The sequence below is a fragment of the Podarcis vaucheri genome, assembly GCF_965113315.1.
Source record: "Podarcis vaucheri genome assembly, chromosome: 2".
In the NCBI taxonomy this organism is placed as follows: Eukaryota; Metazoa; Chordata; class Lepidosauria; order Squamata; family Lacertidae; genus Podarcis; species Podarcis vaucheri.
The window spans coordinates 58,680,870-58,703,114 of record NC_138760.1 but is presented as its reverse complement, the minus strand read 5'-3'; the positions used below and the strand labels follow the sequence as shown (position 1 = coordinate 58,703,114).

Genomic DNA, 22,245 nt, shown 5'->3' with positions numbered 1-22,245 from the left:
GTATAGGTTTATAGGTAAGGGGAAACTTAGCCTTTAAAGACAAGCTCAGTGTACTTCAGTTTTCCTAGATTAAAATGGTTAGGTGGTTTGGTAGGTGAAAAAAGCACTCAGCTAAAAGTTTCAGTTTGGTTTGAACCACCTGAAAACCACTCCAGTTTATGCAACCTAGAGTTACAACTAATTGCGCTTTTAAAAATATGTTCTGTTCAGTAAAAAAAATCAGGTAAAAGCTAGTTAGCTTCTTCTTCTTTTTTAAGGAAACTTTCTCATGAAAGAAGGAAGAAATCTTCCCTGAGGAGTGTATCCCCAATTAATTCATTGCCTTGTATACATTCAGTGTCCTGATACAACAAACGCAAATCCCCCTCCAGCCCTCCAGCCAAATTAATAATATGATGAGTAGAGAGGGGGTGATGACACAGAGGTACGCAGCCTGCCTTCTTGGCTGTGTGTCTGTGTGTGAAGTGTGTGAAGTGTGTGAAGTGTGCAAGTGTGAAGTGACCCCTAGATGATTGGGACAGGTGAACGTGGTCCTGGGCCAAAAAAGGTTAGCCATTTAGACTATGTTTATATAGCCGCGGTATCAAGGAGCTGTCAAGGCGCCAAATCAACCACAGGGCAGGCACACACATGGAAGGCATGGAATACAATTAGCTCTTTATTAACAGAAAATTACAACACAGCAGAGTGCTCTGGTTTGCTTTAATCCAGCTAGGGCATTGCTGAAACTGACCACTAGCTCCACCCTTCCCCCTCTAGCCTTTCACTCTGGATCCTTCCCAAGCACACAAAGGCTGTGTTGAGGGGACGAGCTCCTCCTCTGGGCCTGTTTGGTTCATTGCTCAGCAACATGCAGGACTCTCCTCAATTGGGGTGTCAGAGGGGGAGGTGAGCCAGCAGGACTAGGACTGTCCTGCTGCCAAGGAGCAGGGCCAATCTATGACTCCTCTCTGCCTCTAACCCTGTCCTGGAAGACCCTTCTTCTCCTGACCCGTCTTTATCACCCAAACCCCCTGCTTTTAGCACCTCCCACCTCATCCCTCCTACATCCCTTCAGTGTCCCACCACCAGGATCTGGGATCTAAATCATCATCTTCTGTGCCCTCCCTGGGGGGCTCTTGGGCAGGCAGCTCCCACCACAAAAGGAGGCATCTACCTTAAGAGGACTATGTGAGATATCTGAATGTGCAAATGCAAAAATGTTAGGGCTTATCCATGTGTACCTTTCCTCTGCACTTTCCAGGCATGGTCCATGCTTTCAAGCTCCTTCTGCTGCTGCTGCTGCTGCTGCTGCTGCTGCTGCTGCTGCTTCTTCTTCTTCTTCTTCTTCTTCTTCTTCTTCTTCTTCTTCTTCTTCCTCCTCTTCCTCTTCCTCTTCCTCTTCTTCTTCTTCTTGCTCTAGAGCTTTCCCCATGAAAACCCACTCTGAATGGGAGCAAATGGCAATCCACCTCAAAACCCAAATTTCCATTTGTTGTGCTTCAGCTTTAAAGAGCATGTTTTCACAGGTAAATCTCTGGAGGAAAAAATAGTAAGTGCCATCAGACACAAACCAGGAAAGCACAGAACTGTGCTTAGAAACAGCAGGGCAAAGGGTAAATATGGATAAGCCCTTAGTTAGAGTCTCCGACTTCGTAGGCCTCCATAGAATGACTGTAAACCTAGACTGATTGAAAAAAGCTCAGTAAAAGGGATCTGCCTGACTACTTTGTGCCTCTTCTTAGCCTTCTCATCAATATGAACTTTAAATTTAAAATCAACCAAAGGAATACCAAAAATAATTGATGCACTGCATGAAGACACCTGCAAAAGGACCGTTTGCTTGCGGGAAGCTCTGCAGTTTTTCTAAGAGGAGAAAGGAAAGTTAAGAAACTCCAACTGTCTTGAATTCCCAGAAAATAATTATAGGAAAAGATTGAAATGACAAGTTCACTTTTTGACAGTATTGTTCTAGGTGACAAGACTGAAGTTATCTCAATTGCTTAAAAAGCAGAAAAACAGAACTGAAATTATAATGAAGTTACCATAAAATGGCACCATTCCTCCACAATAGACATGTGGGCGTTTTGCAAGCTGATCACACAAACTGTGTAAATAACAACCTCTCCTTTCATCCTGGAAGTGCAATCTATGGCTTCCAAAGAACTGTTAATGGCTGCCACGTATGATTGCAGAGACTGGTAATTTTTTATTATTTCCTTGTCAATTGTCTTTCTGTGAAATGTACCTTGCCTTTCAAGGCAATGCACATACCTGTCCAATGGGATTAACCACCAACAAGAGCAAGAGCTGGACTTGCAGGTGGTTGACCACATGACTCCAACTTTCAGGCGAAGCTAAACAGCCTTGTTCCCAGCACAAGCAGATGATGCACCAGACTCCTCTGGCTTATACTTGGGGAAGAGAGGGACTGAAACCCAGAAGTAGAGCACATGTTTTGAATACCAAAGGCATGGCATCCCCAGCTAAAATGATAAGGTAGCAAGTGGTAGCTTTTGATGCTCAAATATCTCTCAACCAAAGCACATCAAAGTGCAAGTAGATAAATAGGTACTGCTCCAGTGGGAAGGTAAACGTTGTTTCCGTGCACTGCTCTGCTTTTCCTAGAAGTGGCTTAGTCATGCTGGCCACATGACCCAGAAAAACTGTCTGAGGACCAATGCCGGCTCCCTCGGCCAGTAAAGCAAGATGAGCACCACAACCCCAGAGTCATTCGTGACTGGACTTAACTGTCAGGGGCCCTTTACCTTTTTATCGCTCATTATAGGGAAGCGGGTGATGCTGTGGTCTAAACCACTGAGCCTCTTGGGCTTGCCGATCAGAAGGTTGGAGGTTCGAATCCTCACAATGGGGTGAGCTCCCATTCCTCGGTCCCAGCTCCTGCCAACCTAGCAGTTCGAAATCATGCCAAAAAGTGCAAGTAGATAAATAGGTACCGCTCCAGCAGGAAGGTAAATGGCGTTTCCGTGCACTGCCCTGGTTTCGGTGTTCTGTTGCACCAGAAGTGGCTTATTCATTCTGGCCATATGATCCGGAAAAACTGCCTGCGGACAAACGCCAGCTCCCTCGGCCTGTAAAGCAAGATGAGCGTCACAAGCCCAGAGTTTTCTGCAACTGGACTTATCTCTCATTATAACAAAACATCCCAAATTAAACCATTTTATTCACAGAGTACCTTGGAAGAAGGTGGCTTTTTTTTTTTCCTTCCGTCCCTTGGTAAAATTGATTTTTAAAGTTCCCAGTCATAGACTCATAGAATCATAGAATCATAGAGTTGGAATAGTCCACAAGGACCATCGAGTCCAACCCCCTGCCAAGCAGGAAACACCATCAGAGCACTCCTGACATATGGTTGTCAAGCCTCTGCTTAAAGACCTCCAAAGAAGGAGACTCCACCACACTCCTTAGCAGCAAATTCCACTGTCGAACAGCTCTTACTGTCAGGAAGTTCTTCCTAATGTTTAGGTGGAATCTTCTTTCTTGTAGTTTGGATCCATTGCTCCGTGTCCGCTTCTCTGGAGCAGCAGAAAACAACCTTTCTCCCTCCTCTATATGACATCCTTTTATATATTTGAACATGGCTATCATATCACCCCTTAACCTCCTCTTCTCCGGGCTAAACATGCCCAGCTCCCTTAGCCGTTCCTCATAAGGCATCGTTTCCAGGCCTTTGACCATTTTGGTTGCCCTCCTCTGGACACGTTCCAGTTTGTCAGTGTCCTTCTTCAGTCCACACAGGACAACTCCTCCCACAGAACTGCAATCAGAATTTTTCTATATCAAGAAGGATTTTGTTATCTGAGGGAACATTTAAAAATATGCTGCCCTTGCAATCTCAAGTGGCCCAGATTAGAATTCTCTTACGTCAATCTGTGCCAATACATCGAAGAGTTAAACATTATAGGTTGGATAAGCAAGAAAATGGTGGCATTTCCCCCACTCACCATTGTCTATTTGGCTTGGGTTCTTTATTCCCTTCCTTCAGATTGCTGAGTATCACAAGAAGGGCCATTGCAAGCAGCAGCCACCTGTAGGGTTTGTTCCTTTCATAAATGGTTTTACATTAAATCGTTCTTCTGCAGCCTCTTCTTGATGCCTTTCACTGACTCAAGGCTTTGTGGGTGAACTGTTGGATGATCTAGCCAATGAGATGTCTTTATGTATCAGAACCAGAAGAATCTTGATTTGCATCAGCTACTAGTCACAGCAATAACATAAAATAAAATGTACTGAAGATAGAGGTAAAAACTTAACTATAGAAAATACATTTTGGGGGTTTACATCAATAATCAAATAGTAGGTCTTACTCTAACTGCTAACCCGCTAAAAAAAAAGAAAAAGCCTTGCAGTTGTTGCTGTCACCTTGTCATCTTGATACGCTAAAAGAAAGGACACAGTAGCAATGGTAGAGCAACCCGGCATGGACAACCTCACTCCTCAAATCTTTATAAAGAGTGCAAGCCAGAAGTACATGAGCCACTGACTCAATACTGCCATCTCCACAGGGACATAACCATTTTTCTGGTGGATTTTTTTTTTTTTAATCAACCCTCAAGTACAGCCAAAGGCAGTATATTCAATCTTGCAAAAGTGAAAGCACGCCTGTATTTTGGAACTGTAAAATTTTGCAAATAGGGTGTTCCATGATATCTCTTTCTTAATTTAGTGACCCTCCCCCCTCCTTTTTTATATAAATCTAATAATATGAGCTGGGAATCTTATAATAAATATAATGTCAACAAAAGCTGCAACTAGCTCATTAAGCAAAATCACAGTGCACATTTCTTCGAGCTCTGAAGAGAAGCTTTGAACAACTTTCTTCACACAATATGTATTCCGCCCCCTCCTCACCCTCTATTTTATGCAATGGGTAAATCTAGCATATTAGATCATCATCGTTGTTCAACTGAGGCCAGAAATCTATTTTTGTTTTCCTTGGAAAGCCTAAAACCACCAGCGATAGAGCTGAAAGTTGAGCTGAAATGAATTTGTCTCCAGTGTTCCTTTCAAAAATTCTCTTCTGCAATTTTTTATTCAGATATTCACTTGACTAAATCTTCTCTGGTTTATTAAAACATTTGAGCACAGTATTTAACATACAGTGATATTTGATTTCAATATTAGACTTTGATTTGATATGTAACAACACCTGGTATTTGACAAGAAACAACATTTAATTGACTTTGACAGTTAATATGCACAGGACCATGGACATGAAACAGTATTTCTTATTTGGCTGTATTTGATAGAAGTCATCCATTGTCATTTAGCATTGAGGAGTTGACAGCTTAGGATAGATCATGTCTGAAACGTGCAAAGAATTAAAATAATCAAGGCATACTAACAAGACAAACAGTGTGATCCAGTACATGCAGAGAACATTTAGCATGAAATGGTTGGTTTTTTTTAATTACTGAGAGGCTAATGTAATGGTTTTACTAAATCATGTGGGAGTCAATTCAGTGGTTGAACTATGCAAAGAAGTACCTTCTTTTGTCTGTGCTCCATCTATCAACATTCAACTTCACTGAGCCGTCTTTGGTTCTAGTATTCTGGGGGACAGGATGGGACAGAAACTCCCCTCTATGCACATTCTCCACATCACTCATAATTTTATATACCTCTGTTTTGTTCTCCCTTACAACAATACCAGGAGTGGCTGGCAGGAAGGGGTGACAGGGTGTTATGTACTGAGTTGAATAGGATCCAAAATGCAGCAGTCTGATGCGTCCTAGAACAATAGGATTCAGAATGCAGCAGTCTGAGTGGTCCACAGGAGCCACCCAATCCAGCTCCAGGTGGAAGTGAATCCGCAACCTGATTGGCCTACAGGTGAATCCCGGCATTAGCCAATCACTTAGGGCCCATTGTGTAAATAATGTATATAAAGCAGACATCCTGGGGGAACTTCCATTCCTCCTCACCACTATGAGCTGAATAAAGAGCATGAAATCCACTCTCGACTCCGAGTACATGCCACAGGGCTTTGTCTCCTGGCACCAGAATCACTGTAGCTTCCCTGTAGGAAGAGGCAGATGTGTGAGGCAGTGGGAGCTTGGCACAGAGCAAATGTAACAGTGTGAGCAATGGATTGGCTCCAGCAGGGTGCCCGCACCACGCCAACCTGCCTGCCATCTTGCTCCTCCCCTCTTCCCCCGGTAAGCTGCAGCAATGTTGGTACCAAGAGGCCAGGTAAGTGTCTCCATCCCTCCACACTGGCCATTCCTGAACTGAACCTTTGTGGGCAACAAGCGTTGGTACACAGGATCTGCTCCAAGCTACTGGGATGTGATGCACTGTTGGGACTGAAAAAAGAAAGTTTGTGGATTCTGAACTTGGCTTCAAGAAAAGAGATAAGGGCTGTGTGTCTTTGGCTTGGGCTCTAAAGGTTATAGCATTCTCTCATCCCAAAACAAACTGGGGGGAAATCCTGCACTGCAACTTCTCATTGCTCAGGAAACTGATGAGTTCCCCCTCTGCCATCAACTTGCTTTAAAAACAGACCCATGTAATTAGTTCTGGATTGTCCCTCAGTGGAACCCAAGCAAGCATTATAGATCTTTCTTTCTCAGATAGAGATGGCTGAACTCCCCTCAGCTCCATTCAGAATTGGGTCGGCAATTCTGAGTGTCATTGGAGAACACTAAAGGGGGAAATCAACTATGCTCAAGAGTTCTCTCAAGAATCGTAATTCTTTATACTGTATAAGCCAAACCACCACAAAGATTGAAAACCTTTCTGGAACCTTCCCTATAGTGGAGCTTAAGCTGAATGGGCTATAGTAGAATGAGATGTTCACTAAAATGGTTGCTTGTTCTGTTGGTCAGCTGCAGCGGATAAACAAGTTTCAAGTCCAAAGTCACACGTACCAGTACAATTTGCTTAGCATGGTGGCATCAGCATGAACATCATTTTTTTAAAAAAAACACCTATAAAATTATTTGTTGGATGTTCATTAAGCAGTGTGTGCGTTCAGTTAATAGTCAAATGTGTGTGACCAAATTGGTTGCTCAAAGAAAAGCTTCTGTACATCACATTCCCATTAAATAAATGCAAAGTAGGTCAATGTGAGCAATTAACCAAAGTTTCATTGAAAGTAATGAGGAAAAGTAAGAAACTCCTGCACATACAGCAACAGCTTCTGGTGACTGTGACTACCTTGTCTCATTAATGCAGGCTATGCAGGTGAAAATATTTAATGGGATTATTTACTTAAAATTTACATTTTGTGCAAGAGGAAGAATTTCAGGGCAAAGGAGGTCTCTTCAGAATCAATGTAGACCTTAAAAGATGGATAAACATTTATTCAAAGGCCATTTAGCTTTATAATTTTTGGCATAAAAAAACACACCCTCCACTTAAAGAATGACAGCATGTTTTAAGAATAGGGGCAATATAAGAATAGGTTGCCCACTCCCACTGTGAGGGGGTGGAGCTCTGGGGCATTCAAAGACCCGCTGTGGCCAACTGGTTACACACTTTGTGATTTCAGAATGATCTTGATTTTGCACGTAGCAGCTCCAGTTGAAGTACCCAATGTCGCTATCAAGGATGTGTTGTGAGTTTGGTTTCAGCTTATGCAATCAGCTGGTGTGGACAAGGTCTGGTGGCTATAGGTCCAGCCACATGCCCTATTGACCCCTGTCTTTCTTGGACCTGGCTGTCTGGGTCCAGAGCATGGGAGCCAACTCCTAGGGGCCAGCCCCCCCCCCCAAGTTGATGGACATTGCCATTCAAATGGTGTGCATGCACCCTGTCATGTGATCGATTATGCAGGGTGGGGCTTACTTGGGCCCTCCCTAATATTTTTTTCATGCCCCCCCCGGTCCAGAGTGTGGTTAAAACTTCACTGCATATGGGGATGGTCTCTGCTGCTTTGAAAGAGAGCCAGCCTGTTTGTTTGCCTGCAATAAGAAGTAAACGTTTCTTTCTTCTGCCGTCATTATGAGAGTAGAGCAGGATTTGATGCTTGTTGCTAAAGGGTGAAATATAAAGAGGTAACTTAAAGTGATCTGAAAAAAATTCTGCCCTAAGTTACCCTCTACTCTTTTAAAACACTCACTATACTCGCAGTCATAGTGGCTATTTTTTCTTTTTCTTGAATACTTGATGGCAAAGGATTAAAACAGCCCCAGAGGAATAGAAACATTGCTGTGCACATTACAGTTAGCTGGCTGGCTGGTGACTTAGGCTGTGACCTAATTCCTGATTTTCCCACTGTGTGCTGCTCAGCACGGGGCCTTTTCAGGGTTTCTGGGCAGCAAAATCAACCCAGCGACTAGTAAAAAACAAATAAGGTGGAATTATGTGTAGATGGTCCAGTATAAATCCGCCACTAATACGCTATACACCAGGCATAGGCAAACTCAGCCCTCCAGATGTTTTGGGACTACATCTCCCATCATCCCTGACCACTGATCCTGTTAGCTAGGGATCATGGGTCTTGTAGTCCCAAAACATCTGGATGGTCGAGTTTGCCTATGCCTGCTATACACTAATATAATGACATCTGCAACCTTCACCTACTGGTGAAGGGTGGGTAATAAATATGGTGCTGATGATGCTGATAGCAAAATGTCACCAATTTGGAGGGGCCCAAGTGCCCTCATCTGAAAGGTAGGATAGGATACAAACTTCCTTTTGTTGATGTCTGTGTATATGAGCAGGGAAATAAAATGATCTGTAGATACAGCTCAGTTCTAGCTATGCTTACTCAGAAGTTCCATTGTTTTACTTTAAGCAGAATTAAGATTATTGCAGCCCCAGATTTGTTGATGTTTCACCATGAGAGCAGATTTAACTACTGACTTTGATCTAGTCTACAGTATCAAAGGTGTGTTCTTCAAGAAAAGTTTCTGCCTCTGGGACATCCTAGAGGGAGTATTGTAGTGAATGGATTTTTTTTGTCCCTGGGTGACATGAAATCAGCAGATCAAAGAGCTTTTTCACATGTGAACATTTAACTCTGAATGCAACATCTGGGGCGCCAGGATTGGTTGCAGCTCCCTTTTTCCACCAGTGTAGACACAAATCTGTGTTTGCCCTGTATAAAGGCAGTCCTTAAAGACTGGGCAAACAGTTAATCTAAAACTCCTTACACAGGGGAAGATCATAAATCATAGAACTGTAGAGATGGAAGGGACCACAAGGGTCATCTAGTCCAACCCCCTGCACTGCAGGAATCTTAGTACTCAATTCTTAGTACTCAAGGCCACACAAGTGATTTTTTTTTTAAACCAGATTTTTGCACCTCCCCTTCTCTGATAGTAAAAATATGATACTAATAAGTTAACAATGCAATGTTATAAATATCCACTCAGCAGTAAGTTGCATAGGTGTTCAATGGATCTTATTCCCGGATAAGCATACCTAGGGCAGCAGCCTCAGTAACTAGTAATTGGCTGCTCATTCACAAAACCTTAATCAGCTTCCTGAATCAACTGCCTCACTCTGCCTAATGGTAGGAATGGCTGCATTTCAGGGCAAACTTTGGGGCTGAGCCCAAACATTCCCCAAAGATTTGCCTCACTTCTCATTTGAAGGCGGTGTAGGAGAAACTGGCTTGTAGAACAGCTCTGAGGTAACAGGCAGGACATAAACCATGGATGGGCAGCCTCAGCCCCCTCCCCCCGGACTACCTCAGGCCAATAAATCCTCAGGTCACATACCCTCTGCCCAAGACACATATTTTACCAGCTCCTTGAATTTTTTGCATGGGTGGAATGTGGGACTTGACATGCTTCTTCCTTAGCTGTACAGATGATCAAGAGGGATGTGTGAGTGTGTGTGAAGACTAGCCCACTGCAGAAAGCTAAAATGGACATTCATGTCTCCACCCACTTTCACTGGCGTGGGGCTTCCCAAAGGGAACATGGCCCTTGGGCTGACATTGGTTTCTCACCCTTGATGTGATCATTTCAACAAAGAAGACAAAAGCAGTGATGCCTTGCTGTGGGTCCTTTCCATGTTCATGCTTGGCTATTTACTTGCAAAGGCTGTTTGTTGACTCCTCCAAGGATGCCAGCACTGAGGTGGAGAGGAGAGAAGAAGAACAATCTCGAGGAGAGCGTGTCGCAGCATTAAAATGCGCAGCTGTGAGAGGGGTAATGTACCTGACTGCTTCTCCGCTCCAGATTGCCCCCGCCCGGAGGCATTCTGTTAAGGAAGAAACGTATGCGACAGTTTTGTTACACACAAGGCGGCAATGAATCGCAGGATTCTAATCAGCCTCAGGGAGGTTGGGGTGTCATTGGGCTGGCAAAGGAAATTGAATTCTGGCTTCCTGGGAAGTTCCAAGAAGCGATCGCTTTGCTTTCCCTCCAGCAGTTCCATTTCTCAGATTCTGCCACATAATTCTTGTATAACTTTGTGTACAGTACAAGAATTATATACAGCGGAATCTGAGACCCAGAACTACGCTGTTCCATTGAAAGCCGCATAAAGCAGTGGTAGTAATTTACTTGAAGCACCAGTGTAGGGCCAGAGGATTGTTTAAAACATCTAAAAGTTTTTTTAAAAAAACAACAACAACTCAGGGAAACAGTTTAGCGTGCTATCCCTTCTTTTAAAATACTTTGAGGTACAAAAAAAAAAAACGGTTGGATTGGGCCCAGCAGAAACAGGGCTTCTACCTCCATGTTAGCCATGCAGTGCCTTGTTATCCCAGGAATCCTTTAAGAAGAAGTGAAAGAAGGTTTTGATTTTTAAAACCTCCAAGGCAGTATACATATAAGCTATTGAAAACTCCTTGCCTTTGCAGCTGTATAGTAACACAGAAGCTTTTTCACATACCACAATGAACACAATGTAAAAGCTATTCTTGTTTCAGCGATACTCTTACAAATAGTTGTTGTGGGTATTTTTTTTTAATATCCAGATTTGAATGAAAAATTAATGGATTACAGGATGTGTTGGAATTTTTTTTAAGCTGCACTGATATTTGTACACCTCAGAAGCTTAAATGTCTGCCTGTTCCACCATTACATATAAGCTCAAATGTTACCAACATTGCTTAAGTCTAAGGCAGGTTAAAAGATGAATTGGAAATTGAACCAAAGAGGTACCAAGTTTATAGTCCACACTGTTAGTCTCTACACCAGGGGTGGGGAACCTCAAGCCCAGGAGCCAGATGTGGCCCCTCCATATTATTATTATATTAAATTTGTATACAGACCTCTGTATCTGGCCTTTGGATCCTCCACAGACCACACCCCCTCCCCAGCCACACCCACTCTCCTAAGGTAACTGATCTTCCTTGAGTGTTTTTTGTTTGGATGGGAATGTGCCCTTCAACTCTGACAATGATAGTTACTTGCCTGGGTGGAGGATGGAGATGGGTGTGCAAATGTGTATTAAAAAAACATGCTTACAGTACAAAGGTAAGCATTAGAAGAAGAAGAAGAGTTTGGATTTGATATCCCGCCTTTCACTCCCAAGGAGGTTGGGGTGTCATTGGGCTGGCAAAGGAAACTGAATTCTGGCTTCCTGGGAAGTTCCAAGAAGCGATCGCTTTAAAATCTGTCCACAGCCAATACACTGCAGGGTGCAAGTGTAGTACCAGTCTCTGCATTAGGCGGCTAACAATCTCCTTTCCCTTCCTCCCTCACAACAAACACTCTGTGAGGTGAGTGGGGCTGAGAGACTTCAAGGAAGTGTGACTGGCCCAAGGTCACCCAGCAGCTGCATGTGGAGGAGCGGAGACGCGAACCCGGTTACCCAGATTATGAGACTACCGGTCTTAACCACTACACCACACTGGCTCTCAGTATTACATGAAATACTTCACCCAATTTTGTCTCGTGCTCCTCAAACTTAAAAAGCGCTTCTGGGATATGGTTCCTAAGCAGGCTTGCACTCCAGCAACTGTTTGTTTAGGAATTAACCAGTCAGGAATTGTGCAGCATAAGATGATCTGGTGTAAAAGCTACCGGCCTAATGCAGAGACTGGTGCTACACTTGCACCCTGCAATGTATTGGCTGTGGGCAGATTTTGTTGGTGATTTTTGTGTCAGCGTGTATCTAATGGCCAACCAGGCTGTGGATTTAAGCCAGCGCAAACAAAGCTAAAATCAGTTTCAGATCAACTGTCATGGATCACTTGCATTCTCCCAGGCAGTTAGGTGGTAAATAAAGACAACGCAAGACATGCCAAGCTTTACAATTCATTTAACTGATTGTGTGAACTAAGCCTTGGCTATTATTTCCATGCTGCCTGACAAAAAACCAGGTACCACTTTGGAGCTTGCATGGTTTTGCCAAGATAAATATGTGCAATGAGAAACGGAAGGTACCAAGTCCTTTCATGCTTGGAGCAGAGGGGAGAGGGCTATACATTTGGGGGAAAGTCATAGCTCAGTGGCAGATCCCATGCTTTGCAGGGTCCAGTGCTGAGTCCCTGGCATCTCTGGTTGGGAATTTGAAAGAATCCTGCCTTAAGTTCTGCAGAGCCAAGGCCAGTCAGTACAGAGGTGTAGATGATTCTGAACTAGATGGAGACATGGCCTGAGTTATTATAAGGCCACTTCCTACATGCCTTGCAGTTTGCAGCACTCACAGTTAGTTAGTATGGCTAAGCAAAATTCATTACTTTGCAACTTTCTTTATTTAGGCAATTTATAATCTTCCTTTCAATGCAGCGATTCCCAAGGCAGGGAACAACAATTACAAAATGCGATCCAAAAGCATCCATCAAATCCACAGGTGACATGGATGAAGAAAACTATGCCGTTAATAGCACTGGCAGACTTACAAAATCCATCAAATTCAAAGTTTGCTGGGCACATTTGATTTGGTTCTGTACAATACGGCATTTTTCAAGAAATGGTATTTTTAAAAACTGTTCTCTCAGCTTCAGTTTTGACAGGCTGTGCTGGTACTGGATGGTGGGAGGGCAATTTGGAAACAGTGAATCATTGTGTGAGCAGTTAGTAATATTTAAAAGGAAGAACAGTCAGATTTATTTATTTTTTAATCACTTTGATTAATCTTCATCCATCTGCAACAATGAATATTGAATACATATCTTTAGGCACAAGCAAAAACATTCCTATTCTCCCAGGCCTTTGGCTAATGAAACCATCTATGACCTTTGAAACTGTGGGAGACTGTATTGTTTTTATTTGTTACTATGTTATGTATTTTTGTGTTTTTATATTGTAAATCACCCTGTGATCCTTGGATGAAGAGCAGTATAGAAATAGTAATAATAATAATAATAATAATAATAATAATAATAATAATAATAATAATATCCATCACCCCCACCTGTCCCAGTAGTGATACTAGTGATAACTATGAGATCAACCAAACTACAGTTTCCAGTGGTGCTGGCAAACTATTGAGAAGCACAACCAGGAGCTCAGGGACTGGAAGCCGCTAAGGTATTACCGGTAAATCAAAACATTGCATTTGCTACAGGAAATGCTAGGTGGAAATTAATAGGGCCTTCTTGGTAGTGTCCCCCTCCCAATGGAATTCCCTCCCTTCAGATTTCAAGGAGATAAAGAACTACACAACTTTTAGAAGACCTTTGAAGGAAGCCCTGTGTTTGGAAGCTTTTAATGCTTGATGTTTTACTATGTTTTTATATGTGCTGTAAGCCTCCCAGAGTGGCTGGGGAAACCCAGCCAGATGGCGGGGTAATAATAATAATAATAATAATAATAATAATAATAATAATAATAAGTGAGAACTGCCATAAGGCTGCAATCCTTTGCATACTTTCCTAGGAGTGTGGCTTGTTGACCTCAGTAGGGTATGAGTGTGGACCTTCAGAAGTTGTTGGACTCCAAATGTTTAAGGAATGCCAGAGACTTCATTAGAGTAACAGGAACTCTTTTCTTGCCTAAAAATGACAATGCAACAGTCTCTCCAAAATCATTCATGGAGTCCCTGCCTATGAGCATTCGATTTCTCCTTGTGTGGGGAGCCCTTTATTGTAGAGCACTCTGTTTCCTTTCCATACCTCGGGGGTTCTCTGCTGATGGCAGCAGTATAGTTTTGAAACCTACGGAAGGCACAATGAGCATAACCATACCATATTGTAATACTTGGCTTTAGCTTCCCTGCCAACTAATGTATACCCAAAATAGGATTTCTCCTCTCAAGTTGCAAAATGTGAGAAAGGTGAGGGTTAAGCTTAAGGGCTTTGGAAATTAACGTTGAGCTATAAAAAGCATAAGCCATTTGCATCTGCTGTCTTTGGCATGAACAGTTAATATCAATCTGTTCTCTAAAACATGGGAGGTGGGAAGTTTGGCATTTGTAGAGCTGACTATATATTTAGTCTATGCCACTTGGGCTCAAAATGCCTGTTGAAGGCATCGTGTGTGTCTTGTATTTTAATACAGACCTGGAATCCACTGGTAGGGATTGTCTTTAGACTAGAAATGAACAGGTTCAGCTGGGGCAGTTGCTGACCTTTGGCTCTTCAGGGTTTTCTGTTTGTAAAGAAAGAAAGGATGTGTGCTTGGATACTGCAGCTCATTTAGGATGCTTTGCTCCCATCTGCATCCTGGGAGTGATTCATTTGAACTCAGAGGCTTTCAGTCAGGATCTTTTCCAACCTAGTGCCCTCCAAATGTTCTGGATTCCACCTCTCTTCAATCCCAGCCATCATGGGGTGATGGGAACCAGAGGACCAATGGTGTGCCACCTAAGTTTATTTAAAAAAAATATGACTGCTTCCAACACATTGTCTCCCTCCTTTCTTCATTCCCTTTTCACAGGAAATCCAGACAACATCATTATCAACTTCTTACTTTCCAGTCATTTCTTCATTGCTTTGCTGTCTTTGGCTTCATGCACATTAAACCTTCAAATCCGAAGCACGTTCTTTCCCTCAAAGAATTATGGGTGCTGTACAGTGGTACCTCAGGTTACAGATGATTCAGGTTACAGACTCCGCTAACCCAGAAATAGTACCTCAGTTTAAGAACTTTTCTTCAGGATGAGAACAGAAATCACATGGCGGCGACAGTGGGAGGCCCCATTAGCTAAAGTGGTGCCTCAAGTTAAGAACAGTTTCAGGTTAAGAACGGACCTCCAGAATGAATTAAGTTCTTAACCTGAGGTACCACTGTAGTTTGTTAAGGGTTGCTGGGAATTGTAACTCTGTGAGGGGTAGACTATAGTGCCCATAGTTCTTTGGGAGGAAAGAATGTGCTTTGAATGTGCTTTAAAGGCATAGTGTATATACAGCCCAAGGCCTGATCTGAGGCTATTTAAAGAAAACCAAAAAGAAAACTTTCCAGCAGCAGCCAGCCCAGATGTCTCTGGGAAGATGACAAGTTGGGTGGCAAGGACCCTTTTCCAGATGATTTTCCCTAGAATTTGGTAAATGAAAGTAGGGATACTTGATGGCTTTATTTTCTTCACATTTTTAAGTGACTTTACCTAATTCGTGCTTCCCAGACTATTCTTGCTCATAGATTGGAACACAGCTAGCCTTCAGTTTTCACACTTCTCCAGATTTTGCAATACAGCTCTCAGTTCCAAAAGCATGCCAAAATACATACAAAAATGTTTTAGGATCAAATGTGTGCAAAAGAATCATAGAATATTTTAAGGCAGAATGCATAAAAAAATACATATTGTGAAAAATAAATGGAAAGTCAGTGTCAACCAATGAAGGTCATTGGAGGTTTTTAAGCAGAGGTTGGGTGGCCATCTGTCATGGATGCTTTAGCTGAGATTCCTGCACTGCAGGGGGCTGGACTAAATGACCCCTGGGATGCCTTCCAACTCTACAGTTCTATGATTCCATCATATATATATATATATATATATATATATATATATATATATATATATATGCAGGTTTTGGTGTCTTCGGGTGTCTTCCCGTGTAAGAGTCGGGGTGTCTGTGCGACGTTTCGACGAGGTCTCACTCGTCATCTTCAGGCTGGTGCTTTCGGCTTCTTGTTACTGGAACAGAGCAGAATCTGGTGTTTGAGTTCCTATAAATACTGTTGAGGGGTGTGGTGTATAGCCTCCAACGTTCTGGGCAGAGAGGAAGTTCCTAGATTAGTGTGCCTTTTCTTCTTTTGTTCCTTAATTACTTGAGGGATATCTTGGGTGATTTCATGAGTGATATTCTGAATACCACTGGGTGGGTCATTAAGTGTAGATTAGTTGCTAAAGCTTTCGTGTCTTGACCTCTTGAGCTTTCAAGACACGAAAGCTTTAGCAACTAATCTACACTTAATGACCCACCCAGTGGTATTCAGAATATCACTCATGAAATCACCCAAGATATCCCTCAAGTAATTAAGGAACAAAAGAAGAAAAGGCACACTAATCTAGGAACTTCCTCTCTGCCCAGAACGTTGGAGGCTATACACCACACCCCTCAACAGTATTTATAGGAACTCAAACACCAGATTCTGCTCTGTTCCAGTAACAAGAAGCCGAAAGCACCAGCCTGAAGATGACGAGTGAGACCTCGTCGAAACGTCGCACAGACACCCCGACTCTTACACGGGAAGACACCCGAAGACACCAAAACCTGCATTCCTGTACCCGTGAAAATCTACGAAAGCAAATATATATATATATATATATATATATATATATATATATATATATATATATATTACAACAACAGCAGTGCAGAACAATATGAAAAATGGGAAGGAATATAATTTTGAAATGAGTAGAAATGAAATTGGCATGGGCTGCTAAACAGCTAAGCAGCCGCCAACAGATATAGCTTCCACCTCAAGTTTGAACTTATCATAAAGTCCAGATAGAGAAGGACCATTTAAAAAAAAAAAATTGCCTAATTATCCTACATTCTAATAGCAATCTCAATTCTCCAGGTGCCTGACATTGCATAGACAGAATGGCACTACTCATGCACTGGTAGAAGGCAGCATTAGACTCTGGGGAACACTGAGGTTTTCAGAAGTATTGAAAAAAGGAAAAAAAACTATCAGGGTGCACACACACACCAAAAAATAACCCATTCCAGTAAAGACTGAGCATGTTCAATGGCCATGGCTAGCTGACTGATGAAGGGGGATTGAAAACTGAGGGAGGAGAGGAAATGAAATGGAGTAACTGGAATAGCAAACAGGAATCACTCTACACGTATCATTTTCTGCTGGTCCCCATTCGTCCTCTTTATCGCCGGCAAGCAGTGCATTGTGGGTCGTCCTCTCCATGCAGCTGTTCTGACTTTGTAACTATTTTACATTTTCACCATCAATTTCAGGATAGATTTGGAATACCCTGTGTATGAGGTGTGTAAAGGAAGCTACAGCGTGTCCATTTACTTTCATGAGGTCTCTTATGCTGCCTGGTGTTTCCATCCAACTGTATCGTTCAATCACTTCCTGGCACTGGGAGCAGAGCAACCTCATTTTTCGAGTGGATGCAGATACCTGTGCTCCCTGCCTGATGGGCCCAGGGAGGTCTACACTTGAAGCCGTTGTGTAGTAATCGGCACCCTTCTCCTTATCTCTGCTATGCTTCTTTGGGAGGGGGCGGTGGCGCAGGAGTGGGTTGCGCAGCTGCTCTCAGATCATACCTGCAACAGGGACAATGAATCCAGTGAAGCTCTCTGGGTTTGCTCCAGCAGACTAAATTATCCGGTCTATTGTATAGTAAATTGAAAGTTTCAGAGTGGATAAAATAGGATTCAGATCAGTAAATTAGATATTGCAACCCAACAGCCATTTTTACTTTGGAAGCTGGCAAAAAAAAGTTGGGGTTTTTTTAAAAGAAAAGAGGCAAACGCCTTAACTCTTCTGATTTCAGTAAATTCTTACCATTTGATTTTATAGGGAATAACAACAGTAACACCCTTCTGAATTATAAAACATATTGGAGTCTGATACACTGAAAATCAATGAGATCTAAACGGCTTTAACTTTCCGTGCTTTAACTGCTTTAATGTTCTGTGTCCTAGCATTTGTGTATTTGTTTTGCCCCAAACTTTCCCCCCCCAAAAAAAACTCTTTAAAGCTGAATTGTAGCTACAATATGGGTTTCCCACAGATTGGCGTTTGCTCCGATTGAGCTTTAAAGAGCGTGTTTTCGTGGGGAAAGCTCCAGAGCAAAAATAAATAAATAAAGTGTTTGTAAGTGTTGTAAGGGACGCGGGTGGCGCTGTGGGTAAAACCTCAGTGCCTAGGGCTTGCCGATCGCATGGTCGGCGGTTCGAATCCCCGTGGCGGGGTGAGCTCCCATCTTTCGGTCCCAGCTCCTGCCCACCTAGCAGTTCGAAAGCACCCCTAAGTGCAAGTAGATAAATAGGTACCACTTTATAGCGGGAAGGTAAACGGCATTTCTGTGTGCTGCGCTGGTGCCAGATCGCCAGAGCAGCTTTGTCACGCTGGCCACGTGACCCGGAAGTGTCTCCAGACAGCGCTGGCCCCCGGCCTCTTAAGTGAGATGGGCGCACAACCCTAGAGTCGGACACGACTGGCCCGTATGGGCAGGGGTACCTTTACCTTTAAGTGCTCATACATGGAGGTTTAAATCATTGGCAATGTCTGGAAAGAGCAAGGAGGGGTAAGTGTGGATAAGCCCTTAGACTGGGTTGTGTGTCATATAAAGGCAGGCACTGTCTTTTTATTAATGTACTTTGATTGTGCAACAAGAAAGTTAGAATTTTGTTCTCAGAATACCTTTTGTTGCACAGTCAACCTTGCTTAGGCTGTCATCACACTGATCTGTGAGGATGAAAGCCGTGATTTGCATAAAGCATTATCAGAAAACATCTGATTCTAATTTTTATTAAAAAAACAGAGTAAGGAAAACAAAATAGGGGGATGCAAACAAAGCTGTTTTGTTAAACCCCAAATTATGATCAGAAGAAGTGTTGAAGTTCACAAGACAAATTTCAACTCCTTGAAATCACTTGAGAAGGATAGACATTACTCATTGGTAGAAGTCATATTGGACACTGATATGAATTGAGAATTGCTGCTTTTTAGGTCCTGTCATTTTAAAGACATGGAGAAATGGTTTTCGTTTCCATGACACTGGTCATGATCTTGAAGTCAACATAAACTGCCCCAAATCACTCATGGTTCAAGATTGTTGCAAGCTATGTCATTTCTCTGTTTCTTTTATTTGAAGGTTCCCCAGGCGAAAGCCTTGTACAGCTACAGAGGGCACAACCCCGGAGAACTGAGGTTCAACAAAGGTGACACCATTATATTGCACCGTCAGCTGGATGAAAACTGGTACCTAGGAGAGATCAATGGGGTCAGTGGCGTTTTCCCAACAAACTCAGTGCAAGTTATCAAACAGCTGCCACAGCCACTCCCCCTGTGCAGAGCACTTTATAACTTTGATCTGAAGTCCAGGAACAGAAATGAAAAAACAGACTGTTTGCCATTTCATAAGGTAAGTCTGGTGTTCACTCGCCCATGACAGAGATCTCATTTAAGCATGCCCAGTTCAGATGATGACCAATGATTTATTGTGGCTCTTATCTAGTCTTTATTAGGGAAGTATACCTAGTGGTTCTGTGTAAGGGCACAATAGAACAGGCATGCTCACTCATTCAGTTACTACTATTAATGCCAACAACCGTCTAGATGACTAAGGTATAAGTCAGTGATCATCAACCTTTTTAGCAAGTGTAGACAAGTTCGATCCCATTTGAAATAGTGCCATTTTAATACAACCTTCCCTGATGCCTTAAGATAGTGTCTCTAGTCTGCTGAACTGGAGAACAGGTATCAGTGCAGCATGAGACAGTATCTGGAGAGACAGTTGCTCCTCAGTTAGTGCCCCACACATCTCAGGTACCTTTGTCACTTGCTGCATCTGTGTTACAGGTTTGCTGCCCATGGTTTAAGTAAATCTTCCATCTTTTTTAATAATAAATAGTACACCCTGTGAACATTCTGGGGTTCCCCAGATGTTTTGGACTACAACTCCCATCATTTCTAACTGCTGCCTGGGACCGCTGATGCAGTTCAAAACATCTAGAGAGCACCAGGTTGAGGGATGCTAATATACATGGATGACCCAAGAAAAGATAGATTTGGGCATCTCCACAGAAACTTTCATCTAAGGATCTCAAAGCTTTGTGCTGCAACCAATCTTTTGCAAAATGCCACCTCACTGAAAAAGCTTTGCATTATTGTAATCATGAATATAAATGATTATGAGGAGTTGAAGAAGACTTCTTATAAAATCCAGCACTGAACATTTAATGAGAAAGAAAAAACCCAATCAACTTTCCACAAAACAAAGATTGGCGTTTGGCTAATGGAAAGGTTGATTTATACAATCTTCCTGGAACAGTCCAGCACAAAAGCCCACTGGATCTGTCTTTGTTGTGGGTCGTATAGTGACCAAGATGTAAAATAATGATTGAATGATGTGAGCACAGCTCCAAAGCCCACCTTCTCTAGAAAAATGCTCATATCAAAATGCCCATATACTTGTAGCACCAGCAATTCAAATATAACCACAACTTTCCCCAACTTCTTCCTACCACTTTACTGCTCCATATTTTCTTCATTGGGCACCCCGTGACCCACAGTTCTGTGAGTCTGCATGTTGGGTTGCCTCTGGGCACATTTCATGACATGTAACATAACTATCAATTGACCACAACTTTCAGCGCTGAAGAAAGAGTTTTCCATGTAATTACAGTTGGTTTTATACTTGTAAACCACTTGTGAGACAACTTTACAATTTCAGTGCTATATTAAATTGATGGTGATGACTCAGTTAACCCAATGCTGTTATAAAACAAAACAGTTCAGGACTGAGTGAGGAGAGACAAGATGGCTAGGTGCCCTGGTCATTTCATCCTCTAAGCACTCTGAATATTCCCCATTTGCCCCACTGTTTGTATCAAACATTCTTTACTGTGGTCCAAAGACCCACAAAAACAGTTTTGAAAGCAAAATGCAGCAGAGATACAAGGAAAAGATACCAAGGCAGTCACTAGGTTTTATGAAGAGAATGCAGATTTCTATTTCTTATTATCTTCGAGAGAAATTTTGCCACAGCCAGGGTAATATCATTTGACTTACCTTTGAGAAGATACTTGACATGGAAAGTTTCAGAGTTTCCAGGTTAATTAACAAATAAGGGTTTAATTAATTGATCCCTGGCTTGTTTATACACCCCACAGTGTAGAAAGATATGCTTCTTACAACCGACAGCCTAAGAACATAAACAGAGTCTATTCTGATAAAGTATGCCGGTCAGTCTGCCGTTTAGAACTTCAGATGGAAGTACATTTAATCTGGCTTTGGCAAACAGTCAGCAATAATTGGGTACTGACAGATTCGTAAGATACAAGGGTAATTGAAAATCATGCCCATATTGAATTCCAGACACAAACGGTTCGCAAGTTGCATGGATTGAGAGCAAAGATGCAATATCCCATAACCTCTGCCTCAAGGATTTAGGGCAATATCATAACCCAGATGGTGTAAAAAGGATGATGAAACTCCAATTGAGGAGACTTTTGGGGCCATAGTTTTCAACCATGAGCTGATAGACTTCTCCCTGGTTAAATGTAAAAGTAATCCCTTCCCCAGGCCAAATTCAGAAATCTTTAACCAGTATTTCAGAGCCGCCCACCATGCTTTGGTGGAAAGCAGAAAGTATGATTAGTAGGACTGCCATTAGTTTTTCCTAAGCATATGCCCCTCAGCACCTAGAAGATAAGAAGAGGAACACTTTGTAGTATGTAAAGGAGCAACTGGCTCACAGAATAACACAGAGCAAGCTTCATGTTTCGAGTCTATGGCCATGCTGTGGGAAATTGAATGATGAGGTCGAGTTACACTTTAAGGATCTTTCCCACACAGCCCTGAGATTAGGGGTAGCTTGAAGGGGAGCTGCAGGAGGATGGCTCAGATATCGAACAGCCAGTTGTTATCACAGCCTGGGATGAGGAGGAACCAGCTGTGAGCGCCAGTTTTCACTGCAGCATCTGCTGCTGCTCATTTCGACAGTATCAACACTTTTAAAAGTGGCTTTCCACATCACTGACAACAACACAGGGGACACAGAAAAGGGACAATTTCTTTTGCTAGCTGCAGACATTGTCTCCATTTCATGCCATCTGGATGTGCTGTGATTTGTTCCTTTTGCTATTTTTTCTTCTTCCTTTATTTGTCTTTTGTTTCGGTGGTTACTCATTCTGTTTATTTGCTGCTGGAGACAGAGCTCATCTCCACCTCTGTGGCATGGTTAGAATGCTGGGATTTACTGTTTCACATTTCAGCAAGGGGAGAAGAATTTATTAACAGACCCGTGGCTGGC

General features: G+C 42.6%; 1 protein-coding gene across 4 annotated transcripts in view; it reads left to right on the top strand.

The window, feature by feature from the left end:
- SH3RF2 (SH3 domain containing ring finger 2) overlaps positions 1-22,245 on the top strand; it is a 79,930-nt gene that overhangs the window by 16,216 nt on the left and 41,469 nt on the right. For all 4 annotated transcript variants that reach the window (XM_082213483.1, XM_082213484.1, XM_082213481.1 and 1 more), the window contains one exon: positions 19,084-19,353. In XM_082213483.1, coding sequence (XP_082069609.1) covers positions 19,084-19,353 — 270 coding nt within the window. The remainder of the gene's footprint in view (positions 1-19,083; positions 19,354-22,245) is intronic.